Here is a 24,808-nt window from a genome sequence, read left to right on the forward strand (position 1 = left end):
CCCGGCCCCCCCCCCCCGCAGTCTGTTTCCATCCCTCCCCTTCTGACCCCAGGCCCCTCAGTCCAAGCTTTGGAAAACCTTCACCTCATCTTAAGCAGAATTCAGATATATTTATTTTTGTACTGAAACCAACTTCTCTAGGTGGCTCCATCCGTGGCCACTCCCTGCCCCCCCTGACCTGGCTGGACAGCAGGGAGTCCACCGCCCCCAAGATGGGCCCTCTCCTCGCCCCCCAGGCTCAGAAGCCCCCTCTTGCCAGCCCCTCCACCTCCAGCCCACCGGTCCCTCCTGTTTCTGGTGATGGGGAGGCCTTTCTAGACTTTCTCTCTTTCTCCCATCTCAGTGGCTTCTCTGAGGTGCTGTACGCCGTCGCGTTAACCCTGGTTTCCTTCTGCGCCCCTCACCGTGGTACCGAGGTGACGATGACAGATGTGAAAGGGGTGCCTGGTGGCAGGAAGGGGAGGGGCGTGCCGGGCTATCCGTGAGCACAGGGCCCTGCCCGCATGCCCTCTTGCTCCCCGCACCCCTCTGTGTTCATGGAACAGTGGGGACATCTCCCCTCCTGTCCTTGCCTCATAATGGATAGGGTGTCTCTCCCAGCAGACCCTGGCCGGGCCCTTCGTGGGAGGCTGTGGGGCTTGTGGGGAGAGCTATAGACACTGGGGGGTCTGACTGGCTTGAGAACAGCCCTGTTGCCCTTTTTGAGCCGAGATTTTGAAGTGGATGCCCGTCTTGCCAGAACACTGTTCTCACCAGAATGCCCTTCCCTCCCACTCTTCCTTCTTGCACTTGGCCTTGCCCAGTGCCAAGCAAAGGCCCCTCCTCTGGCCTGTCCCCCTCCAGGCCCCCCTCCTCGGAAAGGCTGAGTGTGCACCTCCAGGCAGCCCTGGGCCCCTCAGGCCCTTCCTGTCTGTTCTCGTTCCCCAGTGGGGACGTGACCGCGGCCTGTGTGACCTTGTTTCCCAGAGTGTGAGCTGCCCCCTCCCCAAAAGCTGACTCACTGTGAGTGACTTGGGCAAGTTCCCAAACCTCCTTGTGCCTCAGTTTCCCCATCTGGAAAAAATGGGGCCACCTCTTGCCAGCAGTAGCAGGGCCGCCCATGCCCCTTCCTCCCCCATGCCCCCACCCCAGCACTTGGGCGCCTCATGCCTCTGCCTCCATGGGTCTGTGGGAGCCCGCTGAGCCCAGCACTTACTCCCCCTGGGCACCCAGCTCTGCCTCCTCCGCTGGCCAGCGGCTGAGAGCCAGGGTGTCGTGCCACGGGGGCGGGGGATGTCCTCTTTTCTATATTTATTTCAAAAAGAAGTCTCCCAAGGGAGTGGAAACACAGTCTGGCCTAGGGCTCCCAGCCTCTGTGATTGTCCTCCTTCGAGGGTCTCAGCCGGGCCCCCACCCAGTGGCCTGCCCAGACCCTCCGGGCCTTCTGGCTAAGTGTGGGCTCTCTCCTCCTTTTCAAAGCAATACCCTCCGGGTCTGCAGAGCCTGATCAGACAGGCTGGGCCTCCAGGTCAGCCTGTGGGTCTGATTGGGTTCATGGCAAAGCAAACAGGAGGAGGTTGGGCCGGCCCTCACTGGGCGGCGTCACACACTGAGAGGTCCTGTTGTAAAGAGACAAAACAAAACAGAAAAAGTCACAAAAAAGTTTGTATAAAGACATATTTTTGTACTACATGGGGACTCTTCCTGCATGTCAGCAATAAAACTTCCTGACCTGGAGCCCGTGTGGCTTGTGCCGTCTGCTGTTCTTGCCCTTCTCCCCTGTGTGTGTGCCTCCCGCCCCAGCCAGGTTTCCTGCAGCTCTGCCCCCAGGGACAGCACCCCCACCACCACCACCAGCCGCCCTGCCAGCGCCACTACCTTGATGGGGGGACCAGAACTACCCTGCAGTCTCCCAACCTGTTGGTGCACACCCCCATCGAGCACCCAGGCAGGCAGGAGGGGTCCCGGAGTGGCAGCGGCTGACAGCATTGACCTCTCTCCCTGCCAAGCCCCTATTTGGGGCTGGGGGAACCTGGCCGGCTAGCCTGCCCACCCACCCATGCACCCACATGGGCATCCCGGGCAGCTGGGGTCAGAAGGGCCAGGCAGGCCTTTCCCTGCACTGCCCTCCCCCTTGCTCCCTTCTATAGGAAGCCTTGGGGCTTCCTTCCTTCCTTTCTGCTTTCCTTCCTTCCTTTGTCTAAATTTAGACTTGGCCGATGGTGCACTGGGGCAGTGACGCTGGAGGTGGGCAGCCCTTCCCGGCACACCCAGTGCCCCTGAAGACCCATTTCTATGTCGGGGAACCCACACACAGCCCCAGGGCCCCAAAAGGAGCAGAGCTCCACGCAGAGGGCCCCCCTCCCAGTCAAGCATCCTCACAGCAAGAGCGAGAAGAGGCTGGGTCTCTCCAGAGACCCTCTGCCACGCCCACCCAGCAGCCTAGCGGCCGCCACCTCCCTGACCCACAACTCTGCCGTCCAGCTGTCGTGGACGCACGGCCAGAAGGCACGCTTGCACATGGCCAGCTGAGACCTCGCCTCCGTGTCCACCTCCTTTCTGTCCCCCCTACTCGATCAGCCTCAGTTCCGTGACCAGCTATCTCCTGGGCACATGTGGGGATTGGGCTTCCCACTCGCCAACACAGGCAGGGACTCTGTTTTGTGTCCTGAGGTGTCCCTTCCCCAGAACCGGCTTGGTGTGCAGCTGGCACCCCAGAACTGTTGGTTCGTTGATCTAAACTTACTCAATGGCTCCTCGGGCTTTTTGTGAGCCCTGGAAGCCACAGAAAGGGAAAGTACCAGAAAGGTAGAGGGTGATCGACAGCCTCCTATGCTCCTGAGAAGTCCAGCAAGAACTGAGAGATATTCTATCGGAGTCAGCCACCTCGGTCTCGGGATCTTCAGGGAAGACAGGCTGGAGCTGCCCAGCTCTCTGAGGTCGGGAAGGGAGGGAATGGACTCTCGGTGCCTCACTCAGTCGCTCAGGCTCCAAAGCCAAGTTTACCTTGACTTCATGCCCCTCCTCTCCCACCCCATGGCCAGCCCACTGCTAGTCCTGTCACCCGCCCGGGCAGAATCTGACCACGTCTCCCAGCGCCCCCTACCCCCTTGCCTCCTGCTTTCCCTGCTCTTACCCTTCCCCTACAACAGCCCAGGGGCCACATGGCAGCCAGAATGGGCCTTCGGGAAGACCGACTTTGTGCCCCTCCTGCTGACACACCTCTGATGGCTTCCGTCCCATGCAGGGAAACATCCAGAGGTCTGTCTTGGAAAGCTCCTCACCACAGGGCTCTCCACCTGGCCTCCCTCTCTAACCTGTGGGCCACACCCCTCCTCACTCCCTATGCCAGCCACACGGGGCTCCTTGCTGATCACCTAGGAGGGTTCCGCATCCAGGCCTTCGCATGGGCTATTACTTGTGGAAGGCTCTTGTCCCAGATACTTACATGGTTCCGTCCCTGGCTTCCCTCTGCTCGAAATGTCCCCTCCTCTGAGAGGCTGCTCCTGAACGCCTGGCCTTCTCTAGCCCCTTACCCTGCTTTGTGTTTCTCCATTGTGCTTATCGGCCTGGTATTAGATCATACATCCAATTATTGATTGCATCTGTCTTCCCTACTCAGAGGCTGAGCTCTTTTATGTGCATCCATGGGGGGTGTGGGGATTGGGGGGAGCTTATCAGAATGACGGGGGTGCTGGCTTACGGACATGAGTAAAAACCTGTTTACAATGACCAGAGCCAAGAATGTAACTCCCTTTTATAGGTAAACACAAAGGACTGGGAGACACAGATGCTGAATCTTCTGGGAACGCAGCTTCTGCGTAAGAGGGGAGGAAATCTGCACTGTCTAGTTCAGAACTTTACCAAGAGCCCTTTGCCGTTTCAGACAGTGACACCACTGCAATGTCCCAGTGCCTCAGAGCTGTCTGCACTCAGAGCTATCACCTGCCCGGCAATTGACCATGTCACAAATAATACAACATTACTTTTTATTTCCTTTATGTTATGTTGTAGTTTTCATTAGATGTGGAGGTGGGTATATTAGCCGGAAATTTCCTTTCAAGGGCATAAAAGGAGCAATTCAAAGTAACATGAAAAGGCAGCTTTTCTGACTGGGTGGAGAGTCATGATCTAGAATGGCCCCATGGAAGGCTTGTTGGGAGCTTAGGCTCTGAAGTTCAAATACAGACCCCATCCCTTACAGCCACGTGACCACACATATATGCTTAACCTGAACCTCACTTTACTCCCCTGTAAAATGGGAGTCATTCTACAAACTACCGAGGGTTACCGGAAGGATCTAAAAGACTAAGTGCACATATGTAGCACTTAGCCCAGTACCAGGTACCGGGAGGGCACTCAGTATCCGTAACTGTGACTGTTCATTGTGCAGACTTCACTGTGCCCTCTTCCCAGCAGCTGCCCCAGGGGCCAAGGGGCATTCAGAGGACTGGCTATGTCTAAGGAGGCCATGAGTTGGTCACCTCCCCTCTGGCTAGACCTAATCAGCTCCCGAACCCCTCAGTGGGGAGGCCCCCAGTGTCAGGAATAGAGCAGGCGAGGCCAACCCCCAGCTTGGCCACTGGGGGAGGGAGCAGAGTCCTGTCTTGCATGGGGCTTTGAATATGCCAGCCCCCCTGAGATCCCTCCCAGAGGCAGGGGACCTCTCAGTCCCCTGACCTCCCATCCAGACCCGTCTTGGGGCGCCTGGGTGGCTCAGTTGGTTAAGCGTCTGACTCTTGGTTTCAGTCGGCTCAGATTATGATCTCACAGATCCACAAGATCGAGCCCCGCATCAGGCTCTGTGCTAACAGTGAGGGGCCTGCAAGGGATTCTCTCTCTCCCTCTCTCTGCCCCTTCTGTGTGCACACACATGCCGTCCCTTTCTCTCTCTAAGAAACATGAAAACAATTTAAAAAGGAAAAAGAACTGTCTTAACTTCTTTCATCAAAGGGAAAAGAAAAAGACCTATCTTTCCTGTGTTTCTCATCTTCAGATCACTCTCTGTGCCTCCCAAGGTGACAAATCTCAGGTGTCATAGGCTGACTTGAAAGCAGCGAGGCAGCCAACACACAGGCAGGTGGGCATGCCTCATGACAAATGCCGGCAGACAGGAAGTCAGCAGGTGGATAGATGGGATGCAAGCCAGGCAGGTGAGCGATAGGTAAGGAGAGATCCAGGCAGCACAACAGGAAGGCGGGCGGCTGGGAATACCCACGGATGGGCTGGCGGGCGGAGCAGGGCAAAAAACAAATGCAGGTAGGCAGGTGGCCAGGAGGGCATGGGGGCTGCGGGGATGGCCTTTGGGCACATCGCCCAGGGCCTCCAGGAGCAACCCTGGGCCTCTTTTGAACCTCCAGGGCAAGGCTGCTCCTTTTCCCACCGGGCCTGGCTTGGCCCCATGCATCCCCCTCCGGAAGGCAGCGCCTCGGGACCAGGAACTATCTCAACCCCCGCTCTGCTCCAGCACAGCCACCGGCTTCACCAGGGCTGCATCATGCCCGACCAACTCCAAACACATGTCACACAGCAACCCAAGTACAGACCCCTGTGTCCGCAGGGAGCGATCCCCAGAGATCTGCACAACACAGCCTAACACAAACTTATCCCAAATCGGATAGTGCCCTCACAGAGCCAGGAGGCGTGCCTGAAGACAGGTGCAAATGGAAGCACCAGCACACGGAGGCACAAAGTCCTCAACACACAGGGTCGGTCACAGAATCACTGCTGCTGCACACACCAGTATTCACATGGGTGGTGGGCATTGAAACCCGTGGGAACCCACCAATACCACAGCCAGTGGTTGGATTCTGGCCTCACCCTCACCTCTGCTCAGTGTAACATGGCTGATCTTGCCAGTCCTAGCTGGCTCTCCCACCTCACTGGTCTGTCCTGACTCCTCCTCCTGGCAGCCCTCAAGATTGCAACTTCACGGCTTACTCTTCCCTCCCTGCCCCAGAGGGGATCCCAGCCCCTCTCGGAGTGTTCAATCCATCTTCTGTGTTGAGGGCTCTCAAACACACATCCCGCCCAGACTCCTGGCAGCTTCCGCACTCTGCCACCTGCCCCAGGTATGTGGGGCACATCTCAGATCTAACAATCTAACGTGAAACTGATTCTCCCAAACTTGCTCCCCAAATAAGCTGCCCTCGGGTGTTCAGGCCCAGCATCAAGCCGTCCTCCTACATTTTCCCTCTTGTCCACATCCAATGCAGGGATTGTTGAAAGCCTCCCAAAGACCACTTGAGGGTGATGCCCTCACCTCCTCCAAGGGGCCTTCCAGGCCAAACCCTGGGCGCTGTTGGATCAGATGGGTGCAGTGGCTCACTGCTCCCCTGCGGCGGCCCATCCTACACAGAGCCCCCACAGGGGTCTCTCCAAAGCACATCAGGAACCCTGACATTCCCCTGAGACTCCCAGGGTTCCCCACCACACTGACAATAAATCCAAGTACCCTCCACTGCACCCCAAGGCACTCCCACCTCAGAGCTGGTCCTCACTCCTGCCAGGATGCCTCCTGTGCCCCCGGGTGTTCTCCACCACCCGCAGAGCCTTAGCAACAAGGCTCCCTTTATCCTGTAATGTCTGTCTCTCCGCCTTCAAGTCCCTTCCATGAAGGCAGGAGATACAACACGAAAATGGACGTTCACATATACAGATACAGGCAGAAATGCCTCCACACACATCACACAAAACACCCAGGACTCCTCTCCCACACCCATAGGAGCCAGTCTTCCCTTTCTCCATCAAGATCTGCCCTCTGCTTGAACCCAGTTCCGGAATGGGAGTAGGGGGTCTCCAGCCTGGACAAAGAGGGGGGTCACCAGCCCACAAGCCTCAGGCCGAGCCTTCAGCTATGTCTGCAATTTCCTCTCCCCCTTCCTTCCCTCCTCCTCTCTGAGGCTCCCGCCAAGAAGGCCTCCCCCTCACCCCAAGCCCCCAGACAGGAAGGGGGGCCCAGCAGAGCGGGGGGGGGGGGGGGGGGGGGGGGGGGGGGGGGGCTGAGAGTTTGAGCAGGAAGAAGACCCAGGCTGCACACACGATCACACAGCACCTTGCCCGCTTAAGCCCTGAGCCCAGGCGCACAGGGATGCGCGCGCATCGGCAGGTTTATCCAGGAGCCACATGCATCGCGGCCGCCTGCTCCGGTGCAGGAGGGCACAGGGGACCGGGAGTTCCAGGCTGGACTCTGCAAGGCCGGCGGCCCCTGGCTCCCAGCCCGAGTCCAGCATTCATTAACCCTGCGTGACAAGAGCTCTGCCAGCTGGACACACTCACCCAGCCGGGGCCCTGGGGGGAGGGCATGAGGGCCCCGTGTCCGTTTTAAGTTGAGGATCTGGGGGAGGACTAGGGAAAGGGGGAAGTCTTCCCTGGGCGAGGGGGGCCTCTGGGGAGGAAGAGCAAGGAGTAGAGACGGGGTTATGAGCTCCAGGGGCAGAGAGCAGTGGATTCAAATCTTGACCGTTTGGGAAAAATCTTCAATCTCTCCGTGACTCAGTTTACTTATCTGCCAAGTGGCGACAGTGGTACTCACGTTACAGGGTTGTTAGAATTAAATGAAAGAATATTATAAAGGGCACACACACACTGTCTGGCACCTAGGCTGAACTCCATCCTATCATTATTTTTGTTATTAGTAGCTTGGGGGCGGGACCCTGCCACCAGCCTCCCCAGTGGTTTCCTGTGGGGGAGCCGGCGGGCCTCGCTCCCCCTCCTCCCAGGCGCTCGCTCCTCTCCCCTTCCTCTCCCGGCCCTTTTCCTCCCCGCCTCCCCCCGCCCCGCCCCGTCCCGCCCCTTTCCTCCGAGGAAACTTTCCGCCCGCTGGTCCAGCGGCCCGTGTCCGGCCGGCGCTGCCGCGGCCTGGGAGCCGAGAGGGGCAGGCTGGGCGGCCGGGACCGGACGGGGCGGGAGCGGCCGGGTCCAGGGTGTATGCGGCGGCCGGACGCGCCGGGGCCGGCAGCGGGGAAGCGGGCGCTGACGGTGAGCGAGCCGGGGCCTCCTGGCCGGCGGGTCCCCGTGGGGCGGGCTGGATGGGAGAAGGAGGCGGCCTCCCCTCCCGGGAACCCGCCCTGGGAGTGAGTGGGGAAGGCACTCGCGTCGCTCTCCTCCATCCCACTACCGGGACGGCGCAACCGGGCCTCGGCTGGGGACCCCGCGCGGGGACGGCGTCTTCTACAGCCCAGTCCCTTAACCCATCAACTTAGAGGGTCGTCTGCGCCCAGGGGAAAGGACCCCCGCAGGCAGGGCCCAGGTCTGTAACAAAGTTAGGGAGCTGCTCTCTCCAAGGTGGACCCTAGGGCTGCTCTTCCAGAGAGAGGAGCTGCCCGCAGGAAGCGGGGTCAGGCTCGGGATTGGGATCTGACCTTGCTGACCTCGCAGGCTGACAGGGGGGCTGCCCTACCGCCCCCGAAGCAGCATGGATGCCCCCCGAAGGGACATGGAGTTGCTCAGCAACAGCCTGGCGGCCTACGCACACATCCGCGGTGAGGGCGGGCCCTGGGGGGCGTGGGCCCCTCCCTGCCCCTCTGAGGCCCTACTCCACCCCTTCCCTCCCCACCTCCCTGCCCCCCATTGCCCGAGGACTGTGACCTACTACCTTTCAAATAAGGGGTACTGTCCTTGGCCCCCCAGCTTAGACTGGGGTCCTTCCGAAATGGCATGACTTCCACCCGTCAGGGAGCCGGGGCTCCTGCATGACTTCTACTCTCTGACCCCCAGCTAACCCAGAGAGCTTTGGCCTCTACTTCGTGCTGGGAGTCTGCTTCGGCCTGCTGCTAACCCTGTGCCTACTAGTCATCAGCATCTCCTGTGCGCCCCGCCCGCGGCCCCGGCCCCCTGCCCCGCGCCGGGACCCCCGCAGCAGCACCCTGGAGCCCGAGGACGACGATGAAGACGAAGAGGACACAGTGACGAGGCTGGGCCCCGACGACACGCTGCCCGGCCCAGAGCTATCCACCGAGCCCGACGGGCCCCTGAGCGTCAACGTCTTCACGTCGGCGGAGGAGCTGGAGCGGGCGCAGCGCCTGGAAGAGCGGGAACGGATCCTGAGGGAGATTTGGCGCACCGGACAGCCGGACCTGCTGGGTACGGGCACGCTGGGGCCCAGCTCCACGGCCACAGGCACCCTGGGTCGTATGCACTATTACTGACTGGCCCGGCTCCCGCTGTACGGCACTCTGAGTACTGGACAGGGGTATGAACCCAGAACTGCCCCAGGACATTGGGACGGCCCCTGCCTGTGGTGCTATGGAGGCCCCACCCCCACAGCTCCCCCAGTGCTATTGCGCATGGATCCCCACCTTCCCGGACCCCCAGTCCTACCCAGAAACCCCTTGGAGAAGGATAGGACACAGGATCCCTAGCCCCTCTGGGACCAGTTAAGAGATGACGTGACCAATGAAAACGGCATTCTCAGTGCCTCAGTCTCCCTCTGTGACTCTTGCCCCCAATGTCCCCCAGGCTCCTGTCGTGCAGGGGGCCCCAGGGTTGAGACCCCACTCGACTCTTTTGCCAGGCTGACCACCTCCATCTACCCACCCAATATCTCAGCACACATGCTTGCATTCAATTCACAGACTGCAAAAACACTCCACCACCTCGCAGCCTCACGCGCAGACAAGTTATCACTCGCATTCCTTCCTCACAGATACATTACAGATGCTCTGCGATCATGCATCACTGCAATCACACACACACACACACACACACACACACACACACACACACACACACACGCAAGCACGCAGGCACGCACGCACACACACCAGGCCTCGGGACCCCCGACCTTGACCCAAGGCACTATTAGCCCCAATGTTAATCATGTGTGCCTGAGATGGGCTATGGAGTGCGTGTCAGAGCAGAGGTACGTTCCGGTGAGTCCCGTGGGGCCAACTGGGAGGGGTCCGGGCTCAAAAGCTGGCCCGCCCAGCCCCTTCTCTGGCGCACAGCTGGATTCCGGAATCCGGCCCGCGGGCAGAGTCCGACCCCGCCTGGGCCCCTCCTGCCGGCCATTTCTCCAGCACCCGGCAGACGTCCGAAGGAGACGCCCCCCACCCACCCCCCTGCCATCCGGTGGATAAAAATAGCCGCGCGCAGGCCTTGGGAACCGTAATGGGAGCCACATGTTGGCCAGATGTGCCCGGGAGAGACCGCCAGGAATGCGGAGGCCCCGCCCCCGCACGGACCAGGCAGGCACCCGGGGCGAGTACACTGCAGTTTACTTTCTTGTGTTTCCCAAAGTCATGTGCGAGGGCGTGGGTGGCCGGAACCTGACTTCCCCCCAGGTCCCGCCATCGTCCCCCTCCCGGGCCCACCCTCAGTACATCTGTGTCTGCGTCTGCATGTGTATGGAGCCCTGGGTCCGCGACCTCTGGGTCCCCTGTTTCATCTGCACCTAGTCGGGAGAGGGCAAAGAGAGGCAGTCAGGGGAGGGCCAGCCCTCCCCCTCCCGCCCCCCAGGATCCGGACGCCACCCACCTCCAGCCACAGGCGCTTCTCCTTCTCTCTCTTCAGTTCCTCCCAGATGTCGGTCAGCTTCCTCCTGCGGACGGAGACCGAGGGGAAGGGGTGAGCTGGGAAGGCTTAGAGCCCCCGCCTCCCTCCCTGCCCTCCCCCTCCCCACTTACTCCAGCTGCACCCCCATCCGCTCCAGCGACTTCTTTAAAGACTCCACCTCGTCCTGTAGCCTCATTATATCGCCTCTGTCACTTTTGCTGTCCGTGAGATTTTGCGGGACCGGGGAAAGTAGGGTGGGAGTCTCTTGGGGGTCCGGAGTCGACTTGATAGGATGAGTATTCTTTTGAGCTGCAGCTGCCTCTTTGGCGCACTCCTCTTTTAGGGGCACTTCCTCTTTGGGGGGCACCGCCTCCTGGGTAGCCTCATGCTGCCCAGGGGCCTCCTGGGCAGGCATGGACCCTGGCTTGGACTCACACTGGAATGAGGGGCCGTCTCTCTGATCCAGAGGGTGTGTCCTCATGTAGAGGTCAGGCTCCTTTGGCATATGGACCTCTTGGGATTGAGCCTTACTGGCCACAGGAGACTTGAACTTCAGCAGGGCTTGCTCTGGAGAGAAGTGATGGAGCTGAGTGTTGTCTCTGATGGAGGTCTCTTCAGAGAGTGCCTGCTCAGGGGTCAAGACCTCCTCTAGGGTGGGGGCCTCGTCCCCAGGCGGGGCCATCTTTGGGGCAGGGGCTTCATCCTCAGGTGGGACATCCAGGGCAGGGGCGTCATCCACAGAAATCACGCTGTCTGGGCTGGGAGCCTTGTCCAGAGTCAGGCTCTCCTCTGGGGTGGTGTTCTCTGGGGCTGGGCCCTTGAACTTCTTTGGAATCAGGGTTTTCTCTGGAGTGGAGGCCTTATCTGGAGACAGAGTCTTCTCTGGGCTGGGGGTCTTGCCCAGAGTGGGGGTTTTATTCCCAGGGCGGGGCTTTGCTAGGCTGCTCCGCTCTTCCTCCTGTGGTGATGGGGGCAAGGTCTCAGCTGAGGGACGGCTACCTAGACAGTTTGAGTCAGGTCCCCCTTGGCCTGGGATCCTTCCCCGCGTACACCACACCCCTGGGAACCAGACCCTGCCCAGCAGTCCCACTCTCCTGTGTCTCAGGACCTCTTACCTGACTGGTGGCAGAGCGCTGCCGGGCAGCCTGGGTTTTCGATCTTTTTCTACCAGGGTGGCCTGGACCCCTGCTGAAGAAGCTGCCACCGGAGCCTATGAGAGCAGAACCTAAGGAGGGGCAGGCTCCTCCCACTCTGGGTCTTTCCCCATCTCTGTCCTTCAGCACAACCCCCATCCCTGTCCCCCATTCCTTGCCCTACCCCCACTGGAGGGAGGCTGCGAGACCTACCTGAGTTTCCAGAGGGGCGCTTCTGACCGTCTCCACTGGGTGTCGGAGATGCCCTGGAACCATATCACCATCAGACCGGAAGGTGGGGGGCAGAGAGCAGAATTTCCTCTGTGCCCTCCTCCCCGCACCCCCACCCTACTCCTTACTTGGCTTTGCTGGGCCCAGTGGGGACTGTCACCAGCTTCTTGATGGTAGGGAGGGCTGCTTTGGGCATCGTCTTTTTTGGTTCCTTAATAGGAGCTGTGAGGGAAGAAGGGAGTGTGGCAGCCATTCACCTAACGGATGGTGGCCCTGTCCTGTGCACTGGGGAGTAGGGACGGGAGATGAACATCTGATTCTGCCTCCTCAGAACTGAGGGGGGAGTCTCCCACCCTCAGGCCACATGGGCATGGAGAAACAGGGGAGCAACCTGGAGGGGCACTGGGCAGAAGACAGTCGTCAGGGAAGGCTTTGGAGGGGACATGCTTCCATATCCTGCCTGTTTTTATCCATGCTTTTCTCTTCTTTTCTTTTAAGTAATCTCTGTGCCCAACGTGGGGCTCAAACTCACAACCCCAAGGTCGAGAGTTGCACACTCTGCCGACTGAGCCAGCCGGGCACCCCTAGCCGTACTTCTCTGTCACTTCACCTTTTTCCTGGACCACAGCAATAGCCTTCCCCAATCCAGTCCACCCTCTCTAGAACTTCTCTGTCTTCTCTATCTCATTTACCCCTAAGAGACCTCACCCGGTTTGATGGATTCGACTAGCAACAACAAGCCAATGACTCCCGCGTTTGCATCTCTAGCCTCTGAGCTGCAGACTCATATCCAGCTGCTCTTTCTGTTTCCAGCTAGGGAGCTATGTGGCATCATACTCTTAACGTACCCAAAACTGAGCTCTGACTTCTCATCCCCCAAACCTGCCTCTTTTCCAGGGTCCCCATCACGCACTTGCCCACTTGCTCAGATGACAAAATGTGTCATCGCTGACCTCTTTCATTCTCTTAGGCTGCATATCCAAACTAGCAGGACATCCCGACTGCTCTACCTTCAAAACGTCCTGAAGTCAATCACTTGTCACCACCTCTGCCACTAAGTGCTCCAGACCCAGGCATCAACCGTCTTCACCTAGACCACGGCAGCAGCCATCACCCTGCGCTCTGGCTTGCATTCCCCCTGCGTGCATCACATTCCCACAGCAGTCAGAGTGAGCTAAGGTTCCGACTGGGCGGCTCAGTCAGGTAAGCATCTGACTTCGGTTCAGGTCATGATCTCATGTTTCATGAGTTTGAGTCCTCCATTGGGTGAACCCCACTTCACTTTCTTTCTCTCTCTCTCTCTCTCTGCCCCTTTTAGGAGTCTTTCTGTCTCCCTCTCTTTCTGCCCCTTATTCACTTGTGTCCTCTCTCTCAAAAAAAAAAAATGAGCTCAGTTTCTACTGGGGAAGCCGACATAAGCAAAAGTAGAATATGCAATGTGTTAGAGAATTATTAGGTATTACTGAGGAAGAATAAGCAGAGGAATGTCAATTTTAATTCTTATTTTAAGGTTATTTATTTATTTTGAGAGAGAGAGAGAGAGAGAGGAGAGAGAGAGAGAGCATGAGCAGGGGAGGGGCAAAGAGAGAGGGAGAGAGAGAGAGAATCCCAAGCAGGCTCTGCACTGTCAGTGCAGAGTCCAATGTGGGGCTCAAACTCACGAACCGTGAGATCATGATCTAAGTTGAACCAAAGGGTCAGATTCTTAGCTGACTGAGCCACCAGGGTGCCCCAGGGATGTCCATTTTAAATGTGGTGGTCAGAGAAGGCCACACTGAGAAGGTGACATCAGCGTGAACACAGTCACACACAGTGACATTCACATTCATGGACACATGACCAGACACTCCGGCACAGGCACACAAGCTGGCGTTTAGTCACACATGCAGCATCACACGCAGGTACATGCACAAATCCTGATGGTGTGCAGAGTGGGCTAGAGCGTGGGTCCTGTAGCCAGACACCAGGAATTGATGTCCTGCTCGGTTATGTGTCGGCTGTGTGGAAACTGGGCTGTGTAACTTAACCTCTCTGCGCCCCACTATACATGTGGTAGGGTTATTGTGAGGTCTGGGGGACTTCATTCATCTGAGGCGCTTAGAAGAGTATTTGTCATACAGTCAAAGCTCAGTAAATGTCAACTTTGACTTCAGCTCCTCGTACTTTGGCTGATTAGGTGCTCGGTAGGGCCCTCCCACTAGAGAGCAATTAGAGGCTCCTTATGATACAATTTTAAGGCAATGGTGGAACTGAAAGAGGTGGGGGAGGTCCAATAAAAGGGAAGGACCTGATGCCAGAAAGGTAGGGTGAGGGCAGCACTACTGGGGCTATTGAGCCTGAGCCTGAGCTGAGCAGATACCCCAGGGTGTCTGTCCCCTTTGGCTCCCCACACACCCCAAGTCTGATAGCTATGCAGCAGTGAGCCCTTTCTTCTAGAAGGCTGAAGTGGTCTCTACTGATTGGTGCCCTGTAGCTACTGGGGGGAGTAGAGGCAAGTCCTCTCTGGAGGAAATCTTCCCCTACTGAGACATACAGAACTCACCGGGGTGGGGATCAAGTCATGAGCTCACACACAAAGATCATAAAACACACGAGAAAGCGGGCCCCCGGGAATGGGAACCAGCGGACACACCACACAACAGATACTGGAGTTGTCGGAGAACGTAGTTGTGCAACATGCACACGAAACGAAGGGACCATCCGCAATAAACAGGCAAATGTGGGAGGGCAGTTCCAGAAAACTGAAACTGCCAGAGATGCCAAACAGCGTTCTTGAAATAAATCAAACCCAACATAGGTTAAATAGCAGATTCAACACAGCCAAAACAGCAGAGAGAGCTGGTACCCGGGAAGCACAGTGAGACAAGGAGCAGAAAATCTGCAAGCAGGGGTAAAGGAGTGGGTGATGACAGGGGTCTGACCGTGGCTGAAAGAAGGGGCAGACAATTCCTCACCTCGAGAAGCCACTAGAAAACTGGACAAAACCACCATTTCCGTGCCCTGGAAATGGACCAAAGGCATGAGATAATCTGAGAAGCATTTATGCTTGATGGTGTCCTTGCCCACGACCACACTGTCCCTGTCCCCTGCCCTGCCCCCGCCAGCGTGGTCCATGCCAACCCTTTGTGGTGTCGGGCAGGCTGCCGAGGTTGGCAACTTCACGACCATGATGGGAGGGAGGTCACTCGATTTGGGATGTGACCTGGGACTTGGTCCTGGTTTCTCAGATACGACACCAAAAGCACAAGCAACCGAAGAAAAAATAGGAAAGTGAGACTTCATCAAAAGGTAAAATCTTTGTGCATTAAAAGGTACCATTAAGAAAGTACAAAGACAGCCAACAAGATGGGATGTGCAAAGTAAGTGTCCGATAAGGGACTTTGCTCAAGATATATATAAACTCCACAGGTCAGGGCACCTAGGCGGCTCCATCGGTTAAGTGTCTGACTCTTGATCTCAACTCAGAACATGATCTCATAGTTGTGAGATCGAGCCCTGGGTTGGGCTCCATGCTGAGCATGGAGCCTGCTTGGGATTCTCTCTCTCTCTGCCCCTACCCACCTCTCTCTCAAAATAAAAAAATAAAAATGTCTACAAGTCAAATAACCCAATTAAAAAATGGGCAAAGGATCCAAATAGACATTTCTCCAAGAGAAGATATATATATAAATTGTCAGTAAACACATGAAAAGACAGTCAACATCTAAGGTGGCAGAGAGGTAGAGCAGAACCGTAATGACACACCCGTCACACTGACTAGGATGATTATAAAAAGGACAGTGACAAGCACTGGGGAGGATGTGGGAAAGGTAGAACCCGTGTGCACTGCTGATGGGACAGAAAGTGGCACCGTGGCAGACTGTCCGACCGTCCTTCCCCACGCCAAACACAGGGCTATTGCAGCACCCAGAACTCATTTTCCTAGGCACACACCCAAGAGAAATGGAAACATGTCAACACAAAAACTGGTACACAAATGCTCATGCCCCCAAAAGTAAAAACAACCTCATTGTCCACCAGGGAACACGTGGATGAAACATGGTACATTCACATAACAGAATATTCTCAGGCACTAAAAGGAACGAAGTACAGCACATACCAGGAGAATGGATGAACCTTGAAAATAAAAGTTACGATAGAAAAGGTATCTTTTTAAGTATTTGAATATATTGGGGCGCCTGGGTGGCTCAGCATCTGACTTCGGCTCAGGTCATGATCTCACGGTTGTGGATTCAGGCCCTGTGTCAGGCTCTGTGCTGACAGCTAGCTCAGAGCCTGGAGCCTGTTTTCAGATTCTGTGTTTCCCTCTCTCTCTGACCCACCCCTGCTCACATTGTCTCTCTCTCTCGAAAACAAATAAAACAGTAAAAAAATTTTTTAAGTATTTGAATATATTAACAAGTCTCTGATGAGATTGAACAAGAAAAAGAGGAAAAAATGATTAGAAATTAAAAGAAAGGCTAAGTGCAGATACAGATAAGAGAATATTATGAATGACTATGCAAGTAACTAGAAAACACTGATAAAATGGATAATTATAAATATAACTCATTAAAACAGATTTCAGAATTTTAGCCAGATTTTTGGTTGGCCATCATTACCCAGAGACCAGAAAATAGAACGCTCTCTGTGCAAGGCTCCTAAAATGCAAGATTTCCTCCATCTGAGTTCCAAGGTTCAAGCCTTTTGAACAGCAATTGCAAAGGGGTCTTTGCAGATGTAAGTTAAGATTAGGTCATACCCTTGGGGAGCCCGGGTGGCTCAGTCGGTTAAGCATCCAACTTTGGCTCAGGTCATGATCTCACAATTCATGGGTTCAAGCTCCTTGTCAAGCTCCATGCCAACAGCTCAGAGCCTGGAGCCTGCTTCGGATTCTGTGTCTCCCTCTCTCTCTGCCCTTCCCCTGCTGGCACTCTGTCTCTCTCAAAATGTCTCTCAAAAATAACTAAACATTTTTTTAAATTTAAAAAAACAGAGAGATCGCTTCTCGGCCTTTTGGCTAAGATCGAGTGTAGTACCTGTTCTCGTCAGCTTAAAAAAACAGAGATGATGTCATACTCAGGGCCCTAACCCAATGACTGCTGTTCTAATCAGAAGAAGAAAATTTGGACACAGACGCACCATGCAGAAGACAATGTGAAGACAGGCAGAGAACAGTGATAGATCTAGAAGCCAAGGACTGCCGCAACTATCAGAATCTAAGAGGCAAGGAAAGATGCTTCTCCCAGAATCTTCAAAGAAAAGGGCACCTGGCTGGCTCAGTCTGTAGAATGTGCAACTCTTGATCTTGGGGTTGTGAGTTCGAACCCCACATTGGGTGTAGAGATTACTTAAAAATAAAAATCTTTTAAAAAATAGAATCTTCAGGGGCGCCTGGGTGGCTCAGTCAGTTGAGTGTCTGACTTCGGCTCAGGTCATGATCTCACAGTCTGTGGGTTTGAGCCCCGTGTTGGGCTCTGTGTTGACAGCTCAGGCCTGGAGCCTGCTTCGGATTCTATGTCTCCCTCTCTCTCTATCCCTGTCTCTGTTTCTCAAAATAAAAATAAAGACATTAAAAAAAAAAAAGAATCCTCACAGGAAACATGGCCATGCCAACATGTTGATTTCAATTTCTATCTCCCAGAACTGTGGGAGATCAAATTTCTGTTGTTTTAAGCCAAACAAAACATAACAAAGAAGAAGGAAAGGAAAGAACGTTAGCCAAATTTCCCTATAACTATTAAAGGAAATTGAAGTAGTTTAAATTTTTCCCCTAATAGAAAAAAATAGGGCCTGATGGATTTACAGGCAAATTTTACCAACTCTCAAGGAATGATGATTCCTATCTTAAAAAAAAATTTTTTTACAGTAAACCCCACCCCCAATGCAGGGCTTGAATCACAACTCCAAAGTCAAGACTTTCATGCTCTACTGACTAAACTGGCCAGGCGCCCCCACAATGATTCCCATCTTATAGAAGATCTACCAGATAATTAAAAAATAAAATGTATACCCTTTCACTCATTCATGGGACCAGTAAAATAGTATAATCAGATGAGAATATAAAAATAAATGCAAAAATCTTAAGGAAAATTGGGGTAGCATTCCAACAGTATATGAAGAAATGATGAAACCATGGCCAATTTGGGGACACCTGGGTGGCTCAGTCGGTTCAGTGTCCGACTTCAGCTGAGGTCATGGTCTCACAGTTTGTGGGTTCGAGCCCCACGTCAGGCTCTGTGCTGACAGCTCAGAGCCTGGAGCCTGCTTGGGATTCTATGTCTCCCTCTCTCTCTGTTCCACCCTTACTCACACTCTGTCTCTCTCAAAAATAAATAAACATAAAAAAAGAAAAATCCAGGATCAATTTGAATATATCCCAAGAATGCAAAGGTAGCTTAATATGAGAAAATTCTACAAATGTCATGTATCACAGTGACAGATAAAAGAGAAAACCCAGAGAATCATTTCAAAAGATTCATATAAACAACTTGAAAAAATTAAACACATACATTTTAATTAAAATAATTTTTTATGCTTATTTATTTTTTGAGAGACAGAGTGGGAGCAGAAGAGGACCAGACAGAGAGGGAGATACAGAATCCAAAACAGGCTCCAGGCTCTGAGCTGTCAGCACAGAGCCCAACAAGGGTCTTGAACTCATGAACTGCGAGATCATGACCTAAGCCAAAGTCAAATGCTCAACCGACTGAGCCACCCAGACACCCTTCAGTGCATACTCTTGATAGAAATTCTAAATAAATTATGGGGTGCCTGGGTGGCTCAGTCGGTTAAGCGACTGACTTCAGCTCAGGTCATGATCTCACGGTTTGTGGGTTCAAGTCCTGCATCGGGCTCTGTGCTGACAGCTCAGAGCCTGGAGCCTGCTTCAGATTCTGTATCTCCCTCTCTCTCTGACCCTCCCCTGCTCATGCTGTCTCTCTCTCGCTCTCTCTCTCTCTCTCAAAAAAAAAATGTTTAAAAAAGAATAAAAATCTAAATAAACTAGAAATAGACCCTTCTTAGCCTGACAAAAAACTATCAAAGAAAAGATCGAAATATCACTGCTAAAGGAGGAAAGTTGGAAACATTCACTTAAAATCAGGACAGGGTAATAATGCTCAGCATGACCACTTCTATTCAGTAGTGTATTGAGCCGCTATCCAGGGTGGTAAAATGAGAAAATAAAATGAAAAGACATAAAGAGTAGAAAAGATAGAACAAAATTGTCATTAGTCTCAGATGACATGACTATCTTCACAGAAAACTTATTAGGAATCCAGAGATGAACTATTATAAATAATAAGAGTTTAGCTCCGAGGCTGGCTATAAAATCAATACACAAAAATCAGTGTGTTTCTATATTCCTGAAATAAACAGAAGGATGTCTACTCTTTTTAAAGGGACAATAAAAAAAAAATCTGTAGTATTTAGAAATAAATTTTATAAGAGCTGGGTAAAAATCACACGCAGAAACTAATAAATGATGCTAGAACAACTCTGTCCACACGGAAGAGTTATAACGGGTCATCATTGAAAATCAACGCCGCAGAGATGAAGGCACTCACGAAGGAAAAGCAATGCTTCAAAGGTTCTTAAAAAATACAAATGAGGGGCGCCTGGGTGGCTCCGTTGGGTAAGCGTCGCCATTGGCTCAGGTCACGATCTCGAGGTTCGTGAGTTCAAGCCCACATCAGGCTCTTCGCTAACAGTGCAGAGCCTGCTGGGGATCATTTCTCTCCCTCACTCTCTGCCCCTCCCCCACTCACGCTTTTTCTCTCTCTCTCTCAAAGTAAATAAAATAAGCTTAAAAAAAGAAATATTGGGACGCCTGAGTGACTCAACTGGTTGGACGTCCGACTTCAGTCCAGGTCATGATCTCACAGTCCAGTCTGTGGGTTTGAGCCCTGCGTCGGGCTCTGTGCTGATGGCTCAGAGCCTTGGGCCTGCCTCAGATTCTGTGCTTCCCTCTCTCTCTTCGCCCTTCCCCTGCTCATGCCCTGTCTCTCTCTCTCTCTCTCAAAAATAAATAAACATTTAAAAAAATATATATAAATGACTGTTTTTCTGAATTTGGAGCAGGAAGGATTTCCTAGACAAGGAAAAACTTGCTAACCATTAAAGGTTGGTAGTTTGCACTAAAATTAAGAACTCCTGCTCATCGAAGAACACCATTATACATAAAGAGAAACCAACCATAATGAGAGAAAACATTTGTAAGGCATATTACCCACAAAAGATTGTTATTCAGTTTATATAAAGAATTCCAACAAATTATAACTAACCAGGAAAATAAAAGCAAATTAAGTCCATGAGGAGATGCTCTTTTTTACCTACTAGATTCACACACGCACACACACACACACACACAAGTAAAATCTGATAATACCTCTGTTGAAGAGGGTTTGGATTAACAGGATCTCACACACGCACACACACACACACACACACACACACAAGTAAAATCTGATAATACCTCTGTTGAAGAGGGTTTGGATTAACAGGATCTCATATACCAATGGTGGAATGTTAAAATGTACAGTCGCTTTGAAAACCAAAGCAACTTTATGTCATAAAAATTGAACATTCACGAATCCTATAATCTAGAAGTGCCACTCCTAGGATTATATCCTAGAGAAATGATTGTACCTGTCTGCCAGAGTACAGGCTCAGGAATGTTCATGGCTGCACTGTTTGTTGTAACAAACACTAGAAATCATGAAAATGTCTAACATCAGGAGGTCAGATACATAAACTGTGATAAAGTCCCTGTGAGGAATATTATACAGCAGAGAAAAATTAGTGAACTTACATCTACATCAACATGGATTAATCTTAGAAACATTATGTTGACTGGAAACCACAACTCCCAGAAAACTATAAACAAGTCATCATTTAATCAAGCCCTAAACAAGCAAAAATTAATTAAGCAATACAGGGGCACCTGGGTGGCTCAGTTGGTTAAGTGTCCGACTTTGGCTCAGGTCATGATTTCACGATTTGTGAGTTCGAGCCCCGCGTCAGGCTCTGTGCTGACGGCTCGGAGCCTGGAGCCTGCTTCCAATTCTGTGTCTCCCTCTCTCTGCTCCTCCCCCACTCACACTCTTTCTCTTCCTCAAAAATAAACATAGAAATTTTTTTTAATTTTTTAAAAATTAAGCAATATATTATTTAGGCACATACATAGAAAAGTAAACTTAAAAACTCAAGGGAATTATAAACACAAACTTTGGGACAGGGGTTACCTTTCTGGGGTAGGTAGGTAGCAGAATGGGAAAGAAAAGGAACACACAAACTATCAGCAATATTCTAGTCCTTGGGTTTGGTGACAGAACATGAATGTTCACAGGGGTCCAGTATTAAGGTTGTTGTTTTTATTAATGTTTTTTATGTATTTTTGAGAGACAGAGAGAGACAGCGCAAGCAGGGGAAGGTCAGAGAGAGAGGGCGACACAGAATCTGAAACAGGCTCCAGGCTCCGAGCTAGCTGTCAGCCCAGAGCCCGATGCGGGGCTCGAACCCACGAACCGCGAGATCATGACCTGAGCCGAAGCCGGACGCTTAACTGACTGAGCCTCCCAGGCGCCCCAAGGTTTAAAGCACACATGTGCATTTTTGGCACGTGTGAAATACTACATTAAAAGATAAATAAAAATCCCAACAGAACTCTTCACTGACACATTTACATGACGTGTGAACACACAACACGGTCTCATATACACAGACACATTGATCTACACTTTTCCTTAAAAAAGTAAATGATCTAAACACACTGATAGCCACATTCTCTAGACACACAAAAAAAGATGAACACAGTAATACACACAGACTGACACATTCCTACACACTGATCTGCACACATTCCTACCAGGTCCTTAACCCACATCAAGGTAGCTCCTAAGGGGCTACAATACTGAACCACTGGAGAGCTATGGGTGTTCATGGGCAACTAAACTGGTGAGCCCCCCACTGAGAGTAAAATTCCCCCCAAATTCCCACCTGACTCCCGAGATGCCACTTTCCGCACGGTCAGCCTCTTGATCTGTGAAGAAGAGAATTATCAGAATCTGAAGAAGAGTGCCTATGTTTCTAGGTTGACCCTCATTTAGGGGTGACCTAAAATGTCCATTGAACACCATGACCCCCAACTTTGTCCAGAGCAGCCTGTCCCCCACCACCCGAGTGCCTGACTCCATACTCACTGGGGGTGGGGGGAGCACAAAGTTGTCTGGGAAGATTCCTCTTCTGCCTTGAGACTCTCCTTCCCACCAGCCCTCGTCCTCCGTGGTCTGGGAGAGCAAGACGCCGTGGGGAGGTGAGCCAGGTCCCCAAGCTCCTTTCTTCCAGGGTGCCCCCGCTTCTCCACGCACCCTTCAGGACCGCCTCCCCTGCCCTGTGCCTTTCCTACCTTCCTCAGTACTTTCACCTCATCTCCCCTCCGCAGCGCCAACTCATCTGGGGCCTGGGGCTGGTAGTCAAACAGCACCCTATAGATCTCAGGGCGAGAGACTGAGGGGAGGTCAGTCCACTGAAGCCAACTCCTCTTCCCAGATCCGTGAGGCGCTCCCTCCCCCACCTCCCCCATCAGCCTAAACGGGGGTTGGGGGTGTGTGTGTGTGTGGGTTGTCCTCCCCCAAGTCAGGGTGGCTCTTGGGAGGGGGTTCCGAGGAACCCTTTTGGCTGGGTGCTCACCTGTCCGCAGGTAGTCTGGAGGGCTGTCATAGGTCAGGCTGCTCAGCTAATGGAGGGGGAGGAAGCAGCTGAGCCTCCACCTCCCCAAGAGGAAGTCACCACTTCTGTGCCCACCGCACCCAGTTTACCTTGGGAGGTGGCTGGGGACCAGGGCTGACTGAAGGCATGTCTGGGTTCCTGAGGCCTGGTGGGGACAGTGAGGTTAGGGGGCTTCCTAATTCAGTTTAGATCATGGGAGAGGTCAAAGGGGTCACAGGGTCAGGATGTGTGGATCACAGGCCAGGGCTACTGGGAGGGTCACTGGAGATTGCGGAGTTTGGTCACAGGGGTTCACGGGGTCAACAGGGTGCAGTTCTCACTTGGGGGCCCACTGTCCAGCAACTCCACAAAGTTGGATGGGAAGGCTCCCAGCTGCCCGTTCTTCTTCCCCAGCCACCAGCCGTCCTCAATCTGGGGAGGAGGAGGACGCAGGGCCATCTGGTTCTGCCCCAAGAGTCTCTGGAGAATTCTTCCACCGTTTTTTCTGCCCCGATTTTGCCCGTTGCCCACTTCCTCCTTTGCTCCCTCACTTTCCCATTTCTGCGCCCTTCACCATCTCCATCGCCCATACCCTCACTTCACACATCTCCCCCGGACCGCTCCAGCACCTCCAGAACCTCCAGCACCTGTGTCCAAAGCATCTCATCATCACCTCGTCCCCTCACCTCCTTTATCACTTCCACAATCTCCCCAGCTTGCAGCTTCAGCTCGTCCGCCTGCGCCGGGCTGTAGTTGAAGTTCACCTTGCACCATCTTTGGGGGCTCCGAGATTTGGCGGGGCAACCTCAGGTCGGACCAGAGAGAGGAACCGCTGGAACTGCGCGCCCCAGTCCTCTAAGCTGGGAGAGGGGCGGGCAGGGAGCGCCCAAGCCGGAGCTCCAGGCCCCGCCCTAAGGCGGAGCATTGTACCGCAGAGTGAGGAGTGGCCCCGCCCAGAGCCGCGCCCGTCACGCCCCGCTAGGGGAGGTCTTAGCGGCGCAGGCTCCGCGCCCCCGCCCACCCGCCTGGCGCTCACCTCGGCGGCGCGCACAGCGCGGCCTCGGCGCCTCTCCGGCGCCGCGCAGAGCCTCGGGGATCTCCTGGAAATAAGAGCACGGAGACGTGGGGGCTCTCGGGTCCCGGGGGCGAGCGCTGAGACCCTCCTCTTCCCGACCCGACCCGGCCTCACCTGCACCGAGCGCTCGGGGAAGAGGCCACAACGACCCCGTAGCTCTCCGCGCAGCCAGCCCCGTGCGGGCCCCTCGCACACCTGTCGGACCACGTCCCCGGGCGCCAGATTGAGTTCGTCCTCCTTCTGCGCGCGGTATCCGGCCAGGACCAGCACCTCTGCGGGCGGTGGACCGGGCGGGGGTCTCAGAAGGGGCCAGACCGGGCACACTGGCTTAGGCGAGAATCTCCGCGTGGAGGACAACGGGAGAACGGGGCTGTGGTGTGGGCCATTTCTGCCACCCCAAACCCTCTGCACATACCCATAGCTTCCGGATCGCGCTCCAGAACCGGACGCTGGGAGGACAGTACTGTCCCGCAGGCAGCCGAATACTGGGCCCAGGTAGGGTGGGTGGGACGAACTGCGAGGTAGAGAAGCGAAGGAGGCGGAGACGCTAGCCGATAGGTCGGGTCCAGGGTGCTGGGAGTGGGTGTGGGAGAGGCGGCGGCCTGGCTCAGCAGGTTCGGCCCCCAACCCAGGGATGAGGACTCCAGGGTCTTTGGCCAGTGCTGGAGCCACAGCTCCCCCCACGTGCTTACTCGAACCTAGTCACTTAAAATTCCAGTCTAGCCACCTCTCCTCCCTCTGGCAGCCCCCGGGCAGCCAGCAGCCAGCCGTAGGCCCTGGGGCTCCCACCCACCCTTTTGCGAAGAGCCTTCCCTGGCCTATCTTCTCCCCGCTGGCAAGCTTTGAGCAGCAGGGGAAGAGGTGGGAGAGGCGCATACCAGGGCGGGGCCCCCAACAGGCTGCAGCTGCTCTGAGGCAGGTCCCGGGCGGCGCGGGCCGCTGCTCTAGTGCACACAGCTATTGCCCGTATACTCCAAACCATGCTGTCCCTGGACCGGACGTTACCCCCACAGCCCACCCCCAGGTCAGAGGAGGGCAAAGACCCCAGTTTCCCGCCACCGGGTTCCTTCGGTTTCATACAACACCCCCAGATTCTCCTTGGGAAAGGGCAAGAAAAAAGGAACTTGAGGAGCTTTTAAGGCTCCTGCCCAGAGCCAAGCCCAGAGCTGGTAAGGGCTGAGGTTTAGGGCCAATCTGATGCCAGTCC

General features: G+C 54.2%; 2 protein-coding genes and 1 pseudogene across 2 annotated transcripts; 2 read left to right on the forward strand and 1 right to left on the reverse strand.

Annotated features, from left to right (window-relative positions):
• The first annotated feature begins 7,790 nt into the window (after positions 1–7,790).
• On the forward strand, positions 7,791–9,396 carry EVA1B (eva-1 homolog B). Its single transcript, XM_029949353.1, has 3 exons — positions 7,791–7,959; positions 8,359–8,462; positions 8,698–9,396. Exons 2-3 carry the CDS (start codon positions 8,396–8,398, stop codon positions 9,126–9,128), a joined length of 498 nt encoding a protein of 165 aa, XP_029805213.1. The 5' UTR covers positions 7,791–7,959; positions 8,359–8,395; the 3' UTR covers positions 9,129–9,396.
• Positions 9,397–10,179: 783 nt separating this feature from the next.
• SH3D21 (SH3 domain containing 21) lies at positions 10,180–24,583 on the reverse strand. The gene is made up of 17 exons (XM_029945850.1): positions 24,395–24,583; positions 24,066–24,174; positions 23,716–23,873; positions 23,563–23,626; positions 23,213–23,331; positions 22,868–22,958; positions 22,637–22,692; positions 22,509–22,554; positions 22,225–22,325; positions 22,019–22,105; positions 21,816–21,858; positions 11,966–12,059; positions 11,820–11,872; positions 11,589–11,683; positions 10,605–11,431; positions 10,456–10,519; positions 10,180–10,372 (listed from the first exon to the last, which is right to left on the reverse strand). The coding sequence occupies exons 1-17, from the start codon at positions 24,581–24,583 to the stop codon at positions 10,295–10,297; spliced, it is 2,274 nt and encodes a 757-aa protein (XP_029801710.1). The 3' UTR covers positions 10,180–10,294.
• Positions 16,817–16,959, forward strand: LOC115300457 (annotated as a pseudogene).
• Positions 24,584–24,808: the final 225 nt, after the last annotated feature.

This window comes from Suricata suricatta, chromosome 8, assembly GCF_006229205.1.
Source record: "Suricata suricatta isolate VVHF042 chromosome 8, meerkat_22Aug2017_6uvM2_HiC, whole genome shotgun sequence".
Taxonomy (NCBI): domain Eukaryota; kingdom Metazoa; phylum Chordata; class Mammalia; order Carnivora; family Herpestidae; genus Suricata; species Suricata suricatta.